Source organism: Capsicum annuum, chromosome 9 (genome assembly GCF_002878395.1).
Source record: "Capsicum annuum cultivar UCD-10X-F1 chromosome 9, UCD10Xv1.1, whole genome shotgun sequence".
Lineage (NCBI taxonomy): Eukaryota > Viridiplantae > Streptophyta > Magnoliopsida > Solanales > Solanaceae > Capsicum > Capsicum annuum.
The window spans coordinates 4,364,738-4,378,933 of NC_061119.1; the positions used below are offsets into that span (position 1 = coordinate 4,364,738).

Sequence of the window (14,196 nt, forward strand, 5' to 3'; positions counted from 1 at the left end):
GTATTGTTTTGTGTTAGGCTTGTTCTGTTACTATTTGTTTTTGGGGTACTCCTTATTATCTTTTGTACATCTTTTATATCTCTTTCTTGAACGATATTTTGTCTTGAGCCAAGAGTCTATCAAAAACAATATCTTTAACTTGTCTATGAAATAGCGGTATGAATTGTGTACACTCTACCCTCTCCACGCCCCACTGCATAAAAACAAATTGGGTATATCATTGTTGCTGCTGTTTTATAATATTGAGATTAATACAATAACAATAACAACATTCTCAGTGAAATCGCACAAGGTAGTTTGGGAAGGGCACAGTGCCTAAACTGTACCACTATCTTGTGGAGGTAGGGAGGTCATTTTTGAGGGACTCTTAGCTCAGGTACAACAAATTCAAATATAAAAAAGAAGTAAACAGTGGATCAAACATAATAACTAATAACAGAAGTAGTGCGAAGTCTACAAGAAAAGAACAAGAACAACATAATAATCAAAATACAATAAACAACAGCACCCAATGGTATGACATAATGATAAATAAAGTGGATTGAAAGCTTGAGATCTTAGGTTCGAATTCCAAAAATAAAAAACACTAGGTGATCTTTCCATCTGTCCTGGCCTTGTTAAATAAAGTTACTTGGGAATTGACAGATATCTTGTGGATTTATTCAAAGTGCGCGAAAATTGATGATAGATATCAAACGCAAAACCCAATATAATACGAATAATATAGTGACAAATCATAATCAAACTAGGCTTAATGTTTTTTTTTTGTGTGTTTGTGTTTTAATTGTATATTTCTCATATTATTTTCTTTTACTAATTTCATGTAAAAATGTCGGTATAACTAAAATAACATTACCACCAAAGGATGTGGTGCAGCGGATGGGGTTGTTCCTTCCTTAATCAGAGGTCTCGGGTTCGAGTTTTGGGTATGGAAAATCCTTGGTAGGACGCGCTTTCCCCTCGAATGGGGCCCTACATGGCACGAATTCGAAGTAGTCGAATTCCAATACGAATATTAGACACCGAATGAGAAAAAAAAAAATTAAAATAGCATTTGGACTAAATTATAAAATCGCAATTGTTGTTGGTGTACGTGGGGCAACATGTTCCACTAAGCTTATTTTCTAATTTTTATATTTGTTGAGTTTGGTGAGAATTTTTTATTTTTTAAAAATAAAACCAAATTGGTTGGTGAGTTTGCATTGTGGAGTTGTACATTGTGCATTGAGAATTAGATTTGTTTGTTTAATACTTTCGAATTTATTATTTGATAAACTAGTTGTCTTTTTTTTTTTAACTCACCTACAACTATGTTTGGTAGATTGTCACTTTTAAATTTGACCATATACCATAGTAGAAAAGCTACCTACTCTTTGTCTTTGACTTATATTATGATTTTATCATATTAATATTAGATTAATTTTCTAAAGTTGGTAGGTAGATAATAGGTTTCCTAAGAATCAACAAGGATCGTGGTGAATTAATAAAATTTAATTATCCTAAGTATCTCGAGTTTGAATAGTTGGTATAGAAATTTTCTCATTAGACGATGCTATCTTTGTTTTTTAATATGAATCTAGCAGGGGGTGAATTCAGATTAATTGAGATTCTTTACAAGTAATGGACATCGAGTAACAAACAAAACGAACATCAAGGGCTAGTCTATTGCGATTTACATTCGTTGCGTGGTTTGTAGGCTATTATAGAGTGAAAATCTATTCAGTGCGCATAACGTGCTCACCCGGAGAGCATAGGCTGTGGCAAAGATTATAAATTGAAATACTTTAGCCAAATAATTAATTGACATTATTATCATATTGTTCATATATGTGATGTTCATGTCTAAATAAATAATTAATTGACATTGTCATATTGTTCATATGTGATATTCATGTCTAAAGTAGTGAAGGGAACATGATTCATGCTTATATAAAATAATTAGACATATATATCATATGAGATGTTTGATTCCAATAAACTATAGAGGCTCCTATTTTAGAGTTCATATTTAATTTCCTTGATCCTAGGGGAAAAAAAATCAAATTTTTTAATAACACAAGAAACATCATTCAAAAGACGGGGCTTTTTGAGATTATAATTATTAATATATATTGGATGATTACATGAGAAATCAATTCAACAATGACGATTATAGCTCAAAAGAGGGGTGCACTCCACAACATTTTTGATCGATGAAATGGGCAATTTTAGTAGTTCAGCTGATTGACTATCTAAACTTTTATTTCGTCGGCGAGGGTTCGATTTATCAACTCGTAATCTCCTCATTATTTTCTTTTATTTAAAAGATGATAAAAAAAAAAAGAAAATCTATAGTCAAATGTTAAATTAATGACAAAAAATTAACAATAATAAGGAGATTATAATACTTGTGATCGTGCTCCTAAATGGAAAATCATGATGTTAGGTTGTAGCATAAGAAGGGAAAAAAATAAAGGGTTAAAAGACATTTTTGTCCTTCTCATCAAGTGTTTATCACTGTTTTTTTTTTTTGAATAATTAATAATTATCGATAATTGAAATCTACTAACCAGATTAGTTCAGATTCTCACTATGCGTATATGATTCATTAAAGAGGAAGCTAAATACCCTATGTATATCAAAGGCTTCTTCGTTCTAGCGCTCGAACTCGAGATCTTTGATTAAAGCTTTAAGGTAAAGAAAGGAATTACATTCATCCCACCACATTCTTTATCTAAGTTGTTCTTAATGTAAGTATATTCCGCGTTAATTTTTTTATTACTCTGATCAGTAATAGAGATAAAATTTTATTAAGGAGGTTCAAAATATTCAACAAGTAATATATATACATAAAAAAAAAAGAAAAGAATAATTTCACCATGTATAAATAGTAGTATAATTTTTCACCGAACGGACTTTGATAAACCATCTCGATTCTATCTGGCTCTGCCCCTAACTCTAAAGTCTAACCTTAGGACAGATCTAGCATATAAGTTACATGTTTACGTGAACTCACAAATTTTCACCGAGCATTCTTTGATAAACCATCTCGATCCTACCTGACTCCGCCCCTAACTCTAATCTTAGGACAGATCTATCACATAAGCTACATGTTTATGTGAACTCATAATTTTTCACCGAACAAGCTTCGATAAATCATCTCGATCCTACTTGACTCCGCCCCTAGCTCTAACCTTAGGACAGATCTATCATGTAAGCTACATTTTTACGTGAACTCAATAATACATTACTAAACTCAATAAATATTTAACTATAAATCCGAAAATATCATATTTCATAAACTTCAAATTTCGAACCTTTTCGCATCTAGCATGTGTCTCATACATAAAAAAAAATAATATCACCATATATAAACAATAGTGTAATTTTTTACCGAACAGGCTTCGATAAACCATCTCGATCTTTCTGACTCCGCCCCTAACTCTAACCTCAGGACAAGTCTATCATGTAAGCTACATGTTTACGTAAACACAATAATACATTACCAAACTCAATAAACATTTAACTATATATCCAATAATATCAAATCAATTCATAAATTTCAAATTCTGAATCGATTCGGATCTAGCATGTGTCTCATTATCACACCAAAAAGGCATTATTATGCTTAGCACGTCTAGAGTAACATGGCATGTAGGGAAAATGGAATTATGGAGTATTGCAATTTGCAAACATATGTCAAACCTTATATTATATGGTCTTTATTGGGTGACAAAAAATATCTTGTAAAGTCTATAGTTATGTTATTTTATGTAGCTGTATGTTTGACAAATACACAAGGATTTGATATGTCTTTTTGTTCCTTTTCACAAAGTAGTTTGACCCTTATAACTACTCCCTCCGTTTCAAAACGAAATGACCTACTTTTTTTTTAATTCATTTAAAAAAAAAATATTTTTTTTTGCAATGCTTTAATTTTAACTTTCCACATGACATGTTTAGGATCATAAGATTAAAGGGCATTTTGGTACATTTGACACAACTTTAATTTAAGGCCACAAGATTCAAAAATCTTCTTTATTTTCTTAAAATTTGTGTCAAGTTAAAGTAGGTCGTTCTTTTTTTAAACGGAGACATTACTAGATTTGGATCTTGACATTTCTTTTGCCAAAAAAATTCTATTTCCTCCATTTTATATTATTTGATTTATGTCAATCTGATGTATCTTTTAAGAAAGACTTAATTATAAATAGTGGTCGATTCAGAGATTTTTATTAAGAAGATTTGAAAAATAAAAAATATATTGACTATCATTTGTCCTCTTGGAATCAACCTTTAATCTTGTGTTAAGCAGATTCAATATTTATAAATATTGTACATAAAAAAAAATGCTATATACACGATTAAAAAATGTGTCTAGGGGGTTCAGGTGCTCGCTCTCTTAGAACTGCTCTTAGAGATGTATTTCATGAAATTGAATTTATTAATGATGTTTTGAAAACTTTAAATTTGAATGCTATTATTTTATATAATTGTAACTATTAAGGATATATATAGTATGATAAAAAGTAATAAAATTTTCTAAATTTGTTAAAATAAGTAAAATGAAATATCTATAGAGTACATGTAAAATAAAACTAAGGGATCATTAAGTGTGAGGCATAAGAGATAAATAATTTCGGAATAAAATGAAAGATTATTTATTTCATGTTTGGTTGGAGGTATTAGTTAGTACCGAAATTATTTATACCATAGTGATGGTATAAGTTATCTCATATACATGATGAGATAACCAATTCAGAATTAATAATCTTGGAATAACTTTTTTCCAATGAATTATTCTTAATTAATTTCGAGATTAACTATTTCGATATTAGCTGTCTCATCATGTATATGAGATAACTTATTCCATCACTATGATGTAAATAGTGACATAAATAATTCTAATCCTAACTAATACCTCACACCAAATATGAGATAAAATAAATCTTCATTTTATCTCGAGATTATTTATTTCTTATACCTCACACTAAACGAAAAAGAAAAATTGTAGAGAAGAATAGTGTGGATCCCTAGGGCAGATCCAGCCTACCTATAAAACAGAAAAGTAGTTAGATCTATTACATATAGAATCATTGACAGTGAAAGTTGAATATATTATTACAGAGAAAGAACAAAAATATCCACTCGCTAAAACTAATTCCAACTAAATAATCATTATAATTTAATTTTCTTTAATCAACCACTAAACTAATTTCATTTTATAGCCATTGATTATTTTGCATGTCAGTTATTTCACATTTTTTCCCATTTAAAAAAAAACGTTAGTTCATTTTTTTTTTTTTTATCTTGCTATCATTTTTATGTTCTATTTTTTTAATTTGGTGTCTCATTCTATTATAAAAAATTCGCTACTCTTTTATATTTTTTCACTATTTTTATACTTTTTTTTTGCAACTTTTTTTTTTCAAAATCTATTCCTTTTTTGAAATTGACATAACTACAATTGTTGTACGTTGGAACATGTATTATGTATATTTATGGAATGATGATATTGACTATCTAAAAAGTTATGTGAAATTACTATAAGGAACTTTATTTGATCAAAACAGATACATAGGATTTTGAGGAGTAGATAATGCAACTCAAACACAAAATGAAAAACCTAAATCCAACTTTTTTCAATAGTTCAATTGCAATTTTCCAAATCGAAAAATCAACCCCCGACATTATTGCAAGTCCAAAAGATGAACTATAAATAAAACACGTCAAACATCAAAAAGAAAATAGATATACACATTCTATATAATTTTTAACTACAATTAATATTTAGATACATATTTTCTAAGACTCTATACAGTTTCTGCATGCATTCTAAAAATGTATCAATCAAGTATAAGAGAGTATCAATTGAGTATATAGATACTGCAAGTGTATCAATGTAGTATAAAAGTGTATTAATGTGGTATAAAAGAGTATCAATTGGGTATAAAGACTGCATGTACTTGCATAGAATTTTTTTATTTTTTTTTATAAAAAGTGTATCAATATAGTATAAAAGTATATCAATAGAGTATAGAGACTACATGTGCCCAATTGGGACAAATGACTAAAAAAGGAAATTAAATTTCTAAAAATTACACAAATACACAACTTATGTTTTCAATATTATAAAAAATCCCAACTCCCTAAATATATTACAAAAATTCCAACATATACACAGAATGTTATGTATATGTCGACTATGTTATGTATATTAATAAGGAGAGAGAGTAAAATAATTAAAAAAGTGGAAGAGAGTGTAATTACTCCTAAAAGGATTGGTATTTATGTTATTTATACATTAAATTTAGCCGACAAGATACATTTGTCCACTTTTTTCAAATTGTGTCCATTTTTAAAAAAATGACCACCGCATGTCCTTTTCCCTATTATTATTAGGGAATTATTGGTGGGATATCAAAAACAACATTTTTATTATAAAAATAGAAATAAACTTGACGTATATTTTGCTTTTTTAAAAAAAAAATCTCACTAGTAGGACTAGGTTAAGGCTAATATATATTATGTTCTTAAATTTCACTTCTAGAATTACACAAAATATATTAATAACTTGTTATTGTTATTGATCTATGAATTTCGTGGTCAAGCATGCATTTACATATGGAAAAATAATATAAATTTTCACACTTTTGAGTTTAACTATAGAAAATTCTGATATTTGCATAATTACTGAAAATTTTGATTTTGGATATGTTAGCTTCTAATACATTCAATGAAGATACGTTTTTTCTTTATAAAGATACATATTTTGCTCTCAATATTTTTTTTTTTCGATTTTGGGTATATCGTGATACATAATACATATAGTTAAGATATATTTTTTTCTTTGTAAAGATACATAATTATCTCTTGATACATTTATTTTGATTTTGAATCTGTCGAGATACATAATTATCCTCTGATACATTCAATGAAGATACATAATTAATTAAATTTTTTGTAATTACTTTATAAGATAAAAATTTGTGTGAATATGATAAGTTAAAATATTATGTTTAAAGTGAAAGATCCTATCAAAGAAATCGGTCATATTCTTTTTCCCTTTATGAATATGTGTGGCCAAATATAAAAGATCATTTATTGCATTTACAAAATTAACCCATTAAGATAAGTAGATTTAATTTTATTTTGTATTTATATTAAATGAAATCAGTTTTAACAGTAAATATGAGATTTGAGATTTAATCTCTTTATATTGTTATGAATTAACTTTTGGAGTTAAGTTAGCTAGATCCCAAAGTTCGTTTTGTTATTATGTTATTAAAATCAGACTTATCTCAATTTTTGATTTATCCGATATTATATTATCCCCTCGATCTTTAATTTACAAGATTGGATTGCGAGAGGTGCAGTGGACGGGACGGTTTTTTCCTCAACCAGTGATTTCGAATTCGAGTCTTAGATATGAAAAAATCTTTAATAAGAAGTGTCATTCTCAATGGGTCTTACCCGAAATGAATTTAAATTAATCAGACTTCAATGTAAATATCGGATACCAAATAAAATTAAAGTTTATATGTGGTTCATTTTCTTGTAAAATATGAACACACAAACATGTGTTTATTTTTTTTATTTTTATTTTTTTAAAAAAGAAGAAGAGTGTCGGTCATAATTTATTTATTTTTTGGTCATATGATGGGACATTGGAATTAATTGAAGTATACATTAAGATCTGTTTGTTACATAATCTTATTATAATCACAATTTATTATAGCGATATGATTTTTATTGTTTTTTTATAGTAATATTCTACCTATAATAATATCTATTATAGTGGTACACTCTTTATAAATGATTTCTCTATAGCAGCAAACTCAAGTATTGTTACATAAATGATTTCTCTATAGCAGCAAACTCAAGTATTGTTACATAATATTTTGTAAGAAATATATTATGTACAAAATAAAATATAAAATATTTATGATAATCATCATTAATTAATGTCATGCACGGTATCGAAAACAAAATAAGATTGAGGTGGCTCTTGGGCCACTTGACTGGTTCGAGAGGAAAAATATGGATTAATTGAAAGAGCTACTTCTTCGAGCTGAGCGGAGTCACGCCCCTTCTTTCTTCTAATAAGAGAAAGCGAAAGACGCTAGGCACACTCTTATTTAAATTTTTCCAATCAGTAGCTGGGCTAGGCCCGGAGCATTGATTTCCCATAACGAATAGGCTAGCTCTATCTCTCAATTACCTATCCTGTGCTCGAGAAGGTCCCTCAGTTCCTCGGCCTCGAGGTGCATTTAGTTGTCTTACATGAGACGAGGGCTATTCCCCACTCCATGGCATGACACCTTTCGCTCATCCATTCCGCCCGTCCAGACGCGGCGCCCTTTCTCATTATCATCTACCGCCCTTTCTTTCCTCCCGGCTCTAGGGTTTATTCTGATTCACTTGTTATGGCATTCGTAGCATCAATACCTTGCATTCAGAGGCGGAGCTACAATACTTTAAGGGGGTTCAGGCGAACCCAATAGCTTTTACGTAGATCCTATATTTATACTATTAAATTTTGAATATATGTATATATTTATATAGTGCGAACCCATTAACAAACAATGCTGCTTGGCCTAGTGGTAGATGGACCATTGGTAAGGCCTCTCTTCTGTTGCAGATGTGGGTTCGAACCTTGATAGCAGCATAAGACTTCGAATCCCCGCTTCACCTCTGCTTGTATCCCTCCTATCAATAAGGTGATAAGTCTCTCTCTTGTGGGTTCGAACCCTGCTAGCAACATAGACTTCAAATTTCGGCTCCGCCTCTGCATGCATCTCTCTTATTAATGGATCGGGATTGTAAAAGGATAATAATGTTTTTCTTTTTCATTCATTCACTTTTTAATTTTACATACTTTTATTTATAACAGCTAAATGAAATTTGAACGTCAGATGTCATTATACATATACAACAATAACTCTCCGTAGAAGCCATAAAATCTTCAAACAAATACTGCCATTATAGAGAGGTTCAACTGTATGTATGGTAATTTTTGTGCTTTTACCTCTTCACAGAAGCCATAAATTTTTCGAACAAACGCTGCAACTATAGAGAAATTTAACGATATATGGTAATTTTTGTCCTTTATTCTGCTCTGCCATCTAAAGGTGAACTAAACAAAAACAATATACTATCGTACTAAAATTTTATATATACATACGAAACATACGAAATACAGTATACTCTATATCCTTCTGAAACTTATGAAATTATATCGAATATATTGTTGTAATTTGACATGACAAATAAAAGAAAAAAGGAAAAGGACATTCTATAGCACTTCTTAAAACAAATAGCCCAAGTTTAAAAACTTTTCAAAAAGTGGTCAGTCAGATATACTATTTTCGCTTTATAGTCATTTCCTAATTTGAGTCATTTTGGCCTACGTAGTCCATATACAATAGTAATACAGTCGAAATACAATACTGATACAGTATTCAACTTGGACAATTCGACCCTTTTAAAAATATTTCAATTTTTTTTTTACTATAAATTTTTTAACTAATCAAATATTCTGTTTTTTTTATTGTTTAAAAATAATAATTAAATTATATAAAAACGATATAATTGTTAAATAGAATATGTCTCTATATAAAATATATGTATAGAAATTGTATAGTTCTATCAAATATGTATAAGTATAAAATATATATAAAAAATATATAGAAAGTGTAGGAAAATTATATAATTGTTGTACAAAACGTGTAAAAAAAATGTACAGTTATTATATAAATTGTGTATCAAAACTGTATAATTTTCATATAGAATATTTATATGTATAAGATTTGTATAGAAATTGTATAGAAAACGTATAGAAACGATAAAGAACAAGCCAGTAAATTGAAATGGCTAGAAAGTGAAATTTAAATTCTATGACCATTTTCATGGAAATAGTTTAAATTGAAGTGTCGTTTTTGTCCTTTCTCCAAAGAAAAAATCTTATCGGAAGCTCCTCATCCAGAAATGAACCCTGCAATGTCCGATTCTGGATTTAATTGGATCTCGATACAAATACCCTTCATGTCAAATTTGAACTACACTTCTATAGTTACCAAACAATAGTAAATTTTTCTCTCCTCTAAATAAAACGTTTCTCGATACAAAAAAAAAAAAGAGTATATAGAGCGTATCCCAATCGACTAGTTCTTCGTTCATCATGAATTGACAAGTTTTAGTAACTTAGACCGAGCTGAAGTCCAAGCGCGGCGTGTACGAGAAACAATGTCATTATACCACTACCCAATATGCCATGTACATTCCTCAATCCAGGATTTCCCTGAACAAATAATCCGAGTTCAAGATAACGTACTATCTGTATCGAGTAATCAACTACGTCGCAATCCCAAACAAGTTAGAGAGGATTTACCTCAAATAGTGTAGGTAAAATGGTTTGTATAGTCAAAAGTGTAAGGCCAATAAAACCTGTAACAGCATGAGGACTACAACAAAAATAGAAAAATGTATATCAGTGTGCCAATTTTGTTAGAATGTATACAAGTTTCAATTTTTTTGTGGGAAAAGATTAAGGGTGTGTTTGGTATGGAAGTAGATAAGTGATTTTCTTACGTACGTTTTGATTGATGTTCCGAGAGCACCACTAATGTATAATTTAGACAAACGCTAAGGTGGTGAGTGATAGGATGGGCAAGGTGTTGGGGGAGGGGGTGAGAATGATTGTGATGCAAGGGCAAGCCAGGCAGGGCTGAGGAGGTTCATCCAAACCTCTTAACAGTGGGCAAACACCCACAAAAACTCGTCAAAAATGGCCCGTTCGCCCTGTTTCCACCGTTTGACCACCAAAATGGCCCCAGCGGCCCCACCGAACCACCTAGAGCCGCTCCACAGCTTGCCTAGGGGCCGCCGGTTGATTTTTGCCCAGATTCGGCCCCGGGCCCACCCACCGAACCATGGGCTAACACCTACCGAAACTCAGCAAAAACAGTCCGTTCGAGCCGTTTGACCACCAAAATGGCCCAAGCGACTCTGCCGGACCACCCAGAGCCGCTCCGCACCGCAGCCCGCCTGGGGGCTGCCGGTCGATTTTCTCCCAGATCCGAAAAGTTACACTGCTTATACATAGTTAAAATTATTCTTTTTATGCATATATAATTGGTGTTGGACTCCCCCTGGCTTCTTAATGTGCTCACTTCTTCATATTTTGAACCCATTTAGTGAAAATCCTCGGCCCACCACTATTGGATGGGGTAAACTTGGCTCCGGGGTTGAGTGGGGGGTGCAAGGAGACGATCAACGTGGAATGTCGTTTACTTAACTCGATTGTTTTCCCTACTCCGACCAGGAAAGTCGTTATCATTAAGGAACTTGTTTTCCCAATAAAAACCGTTATTCGAAACTTTTGACCAATCAAACATGAAATCGAAAACATTTTCCAATCGGTACCAAACACGCCGTAAATAACGTACCTTTCAAGAATAGGCTTATCTGAAGTAAGTAGAGATGTTATTCCACCAGTAGCTCCAAGAGCAAAGAAGAAGAACATTCCTCCTAGAAGTTTCGGATGCAAGTCTTTGGCTTTCGCCTTTTCCTCCTACAAATCCCAACGGCAACAGGAGTAACAATACAGTTTATAACGCTACAACAGCAAGTATAGTAAGCAAAATTATATGGAAAAACCGAGACGTGTTAACACCGTATGATTCATTAGAAAGGAGCATAACGAGAAGAGGCTATGATAACAACATTTCTTATAAATTCTTACCACATCATCAGAAAATCGTATCCGAAAACCAAGGTAAGTTCCATAACCACCCATAGCAAAGAGCACAACAGCCTGAAAGAGTCGGTAGGTTCATAATAAGAGCAATCTTCATTTCAACCGGAAAGCAATGTATTCAGTTGAACCTACAGAATCCATCCTCGATCCGTGTTGGTGTTTGTTAGTAACGGAACATGGATCGAAAAGAATACATACCATGTTACCAGGATGTCCCCAATGTACAAGCCAATCAGGTAGATTCCATGATTTTACAAGCTCAACGAAAGGCCCAAACAGAGATCTTATCGTTCCAGCTGAATCATGTCCATAGGATCACAGATAAATGAATCAAGATTGTGCTTGGTAAAACCAAAAACTAAAAAGGACAATAACACAAGAAATCCAAACTACATTCTACTTAGCATCCTGAATATGAAGGGGTCGTTCGGTTGCTGGTTAGAGTTATGCAGGTAGTAGTAATGCAGAGTTTACTAAGCATTCTAACCATCAAGGGGTCGCTTGGTTGCCGGTTAGAGTCGTGCAGTCATGCAGGTAGTAGTAATGCAAAGTTTACTTAGCATCCCAACCATTAAGAGATCGGAAAAGGGACAAATATACCCCCAACTATGATAAATGGCATGTATATACCCATATACCCTCCGTCATACGTTGGGTACGCATATGCCCCTACCGTTGGACATATAAGTACCATTTCATTAACGGTAGGGGCATATGTGTACCCAAAGTATGACGGAAGGTATATACTACCGTTTTTCATAGATCAGGGGAATATTTGTCCCTTTTCCATTAAGAGATTAACTTGTAACACACAAATATTTGTAACTTGGAACTCCTTTCATCACAATCGATATGACCTTTTCTCTATTATTAGGCATCCTAAAATGTTTCATATCGTCCTACAAACTATGTTGCTCGGACTCTTTAAAATATATGACACGTGTCAACCGGAACATCCTCCAAAACTAGTGCAGTTTTGGAATATTTGACACGAGTACAACAACATTTTTGGATAACCCGAACAAACATAGCCTACAAATAATATTGTTACAAATCATTCCAAAGTTTCTATAACTGAAATCTTGGTCAAATTTATTTTGATTGATATTGCTATCTCTTCTTAAACTAACATACTACTTTATTATAAACAGACACTCAAACTTGGTCCCAACTTGTAAAATAAACACTTTCAACTTCGAGTATGCACGCGCGCACGCACACCTAGACACTTCAACTCGTCTCCATTGTGTTCAATTGAACACTTCAACTTCAAGATGATCATCCAAACACCTCCAAATTTTATGTGTCACGTCTGCATCAGATGTCCTTCAGACATAGTATATGTAGGGGACAAGTTGAAGTGTTTAGTTGTCAGTCGAGACTAAAAGTTGACGTGTCTAGATATGCATTCTCTAATAAGTTAAAGTGTTTACTTGTCAGCGGAGACCAAATATTAATTAATTTACCTCCAGGAAGAGCAGCAATAAACATCAATGGCAATGGACTGAATGAATACAAAAGAGTTTCACTCTCATTACTAGAAAATTTTTCTTCAACTTCATTTTCTTCTTTCACTATTTCAACAATATTTTTAGAATTCAACTTCTTGTAAGCTAAAGTAGTAGCCAAACAACCCCTTATTTTTGCATTGCCAAACACTACATTCTTCGAAGATTGTTGATAATAATTAAATAAAGAAAAAGAAGGGTATTTTGTGAATGCAATTTGTGAAGCATTCAACATATTAGCCATAGGTGAAACAAAGCAAAAAAAAAAAAAAAAAAAAAGGATTGGTTATATTTTCAAGAATTTTTAGTATATAGTTGTAGGCAAAATTTTTAGTAGTTGTTGGTGTTGGAGATAAGAGAAAAATTGGTAAGGCAAAGAAAGTGACACGACTATATACTATAGTTTTATTATATATATAAAAATGAAATGAATAGATAGTATGATATTTATTACACGTGGTGACCACAAGTGAGTACTTTTTACAAAAGTGTTGTTTGGTTCTTCTTTTGAGTAAAATGGGATGGCATGATTGTAGTGGATTAGGACAATAGATAAGACATTGCCCAAGGTCTCGAGGTCCATCGGAAACAGTCTCTCTATTTTATTTCTGAAGCAATGATACAAACCGCATATATCATCCTTTTCAGATCTCATTTTATGGAAATAAACTGAATATATTATTGTTCTATCTAATACGGGAAACCGGATTAGTGAGGGTAGGTAACGAAAAAGGATCACATATTCTAAAACGAACAATACATACCATGAACTTGAATCACGACAATTTAAGGAGATTTGCCGGTAAGTAAAGACCCTGAGCCATTATATATATATATATATTTATAACCGTGGTGTCTGGAGCAACTTTCACCTTTACTAATTTCACGAGGTACCTGCCACCTCTCACCAGCAACTTGACGGTCCCAATATTCACACACATATATCTAAAA

General features: G+C 31.9%; 1 protein-coding gene across 2 annotated transcripts; it reads right to left on the minus strand.

Annotated features, from left to right (window-relative positions):
- Positions 1–9,860: 9,860 nt before the first annotated feature.
- Positions 9,861–13,653, minus strand: LOC107842247. 2 transcript variants are annotated; one of them, XM_047396023.1, is made up of 6 exons: positions 13,204–13,653; positions 11,936–12,033; positions 11,723–11,794; positions 11,427–11,551; positions 10,370–10,442; positions 9,861–10,279 (listed from the first exon to the last, which is right to left on the minus strand). In XM_047396023.1, exons 1-6 carry the CDS (start codon positions 13,487–13,489, stop codon positions 10,175–10,177), a joined length of 759 nt encoding a protein of 252 aa, XP_047251979.1. In that variant the 5' UTR covers positions 13,490–13,653; the 3' UTR covers positions 9,861–10,174. The 2 variants fall into 2 exon arrangements, with proteins under 2 accessions (XP_047251979.1, XP_047251980.1); XM_047396024.1 differs by lacking the exon at positions 10,370–10,442 and having other exon boundaries at positions 9,861–9,973; positions 13,204–13,652.
- Between the last annotated feature and the right edge of the window lie 543 nt (positions 13,654–14,196).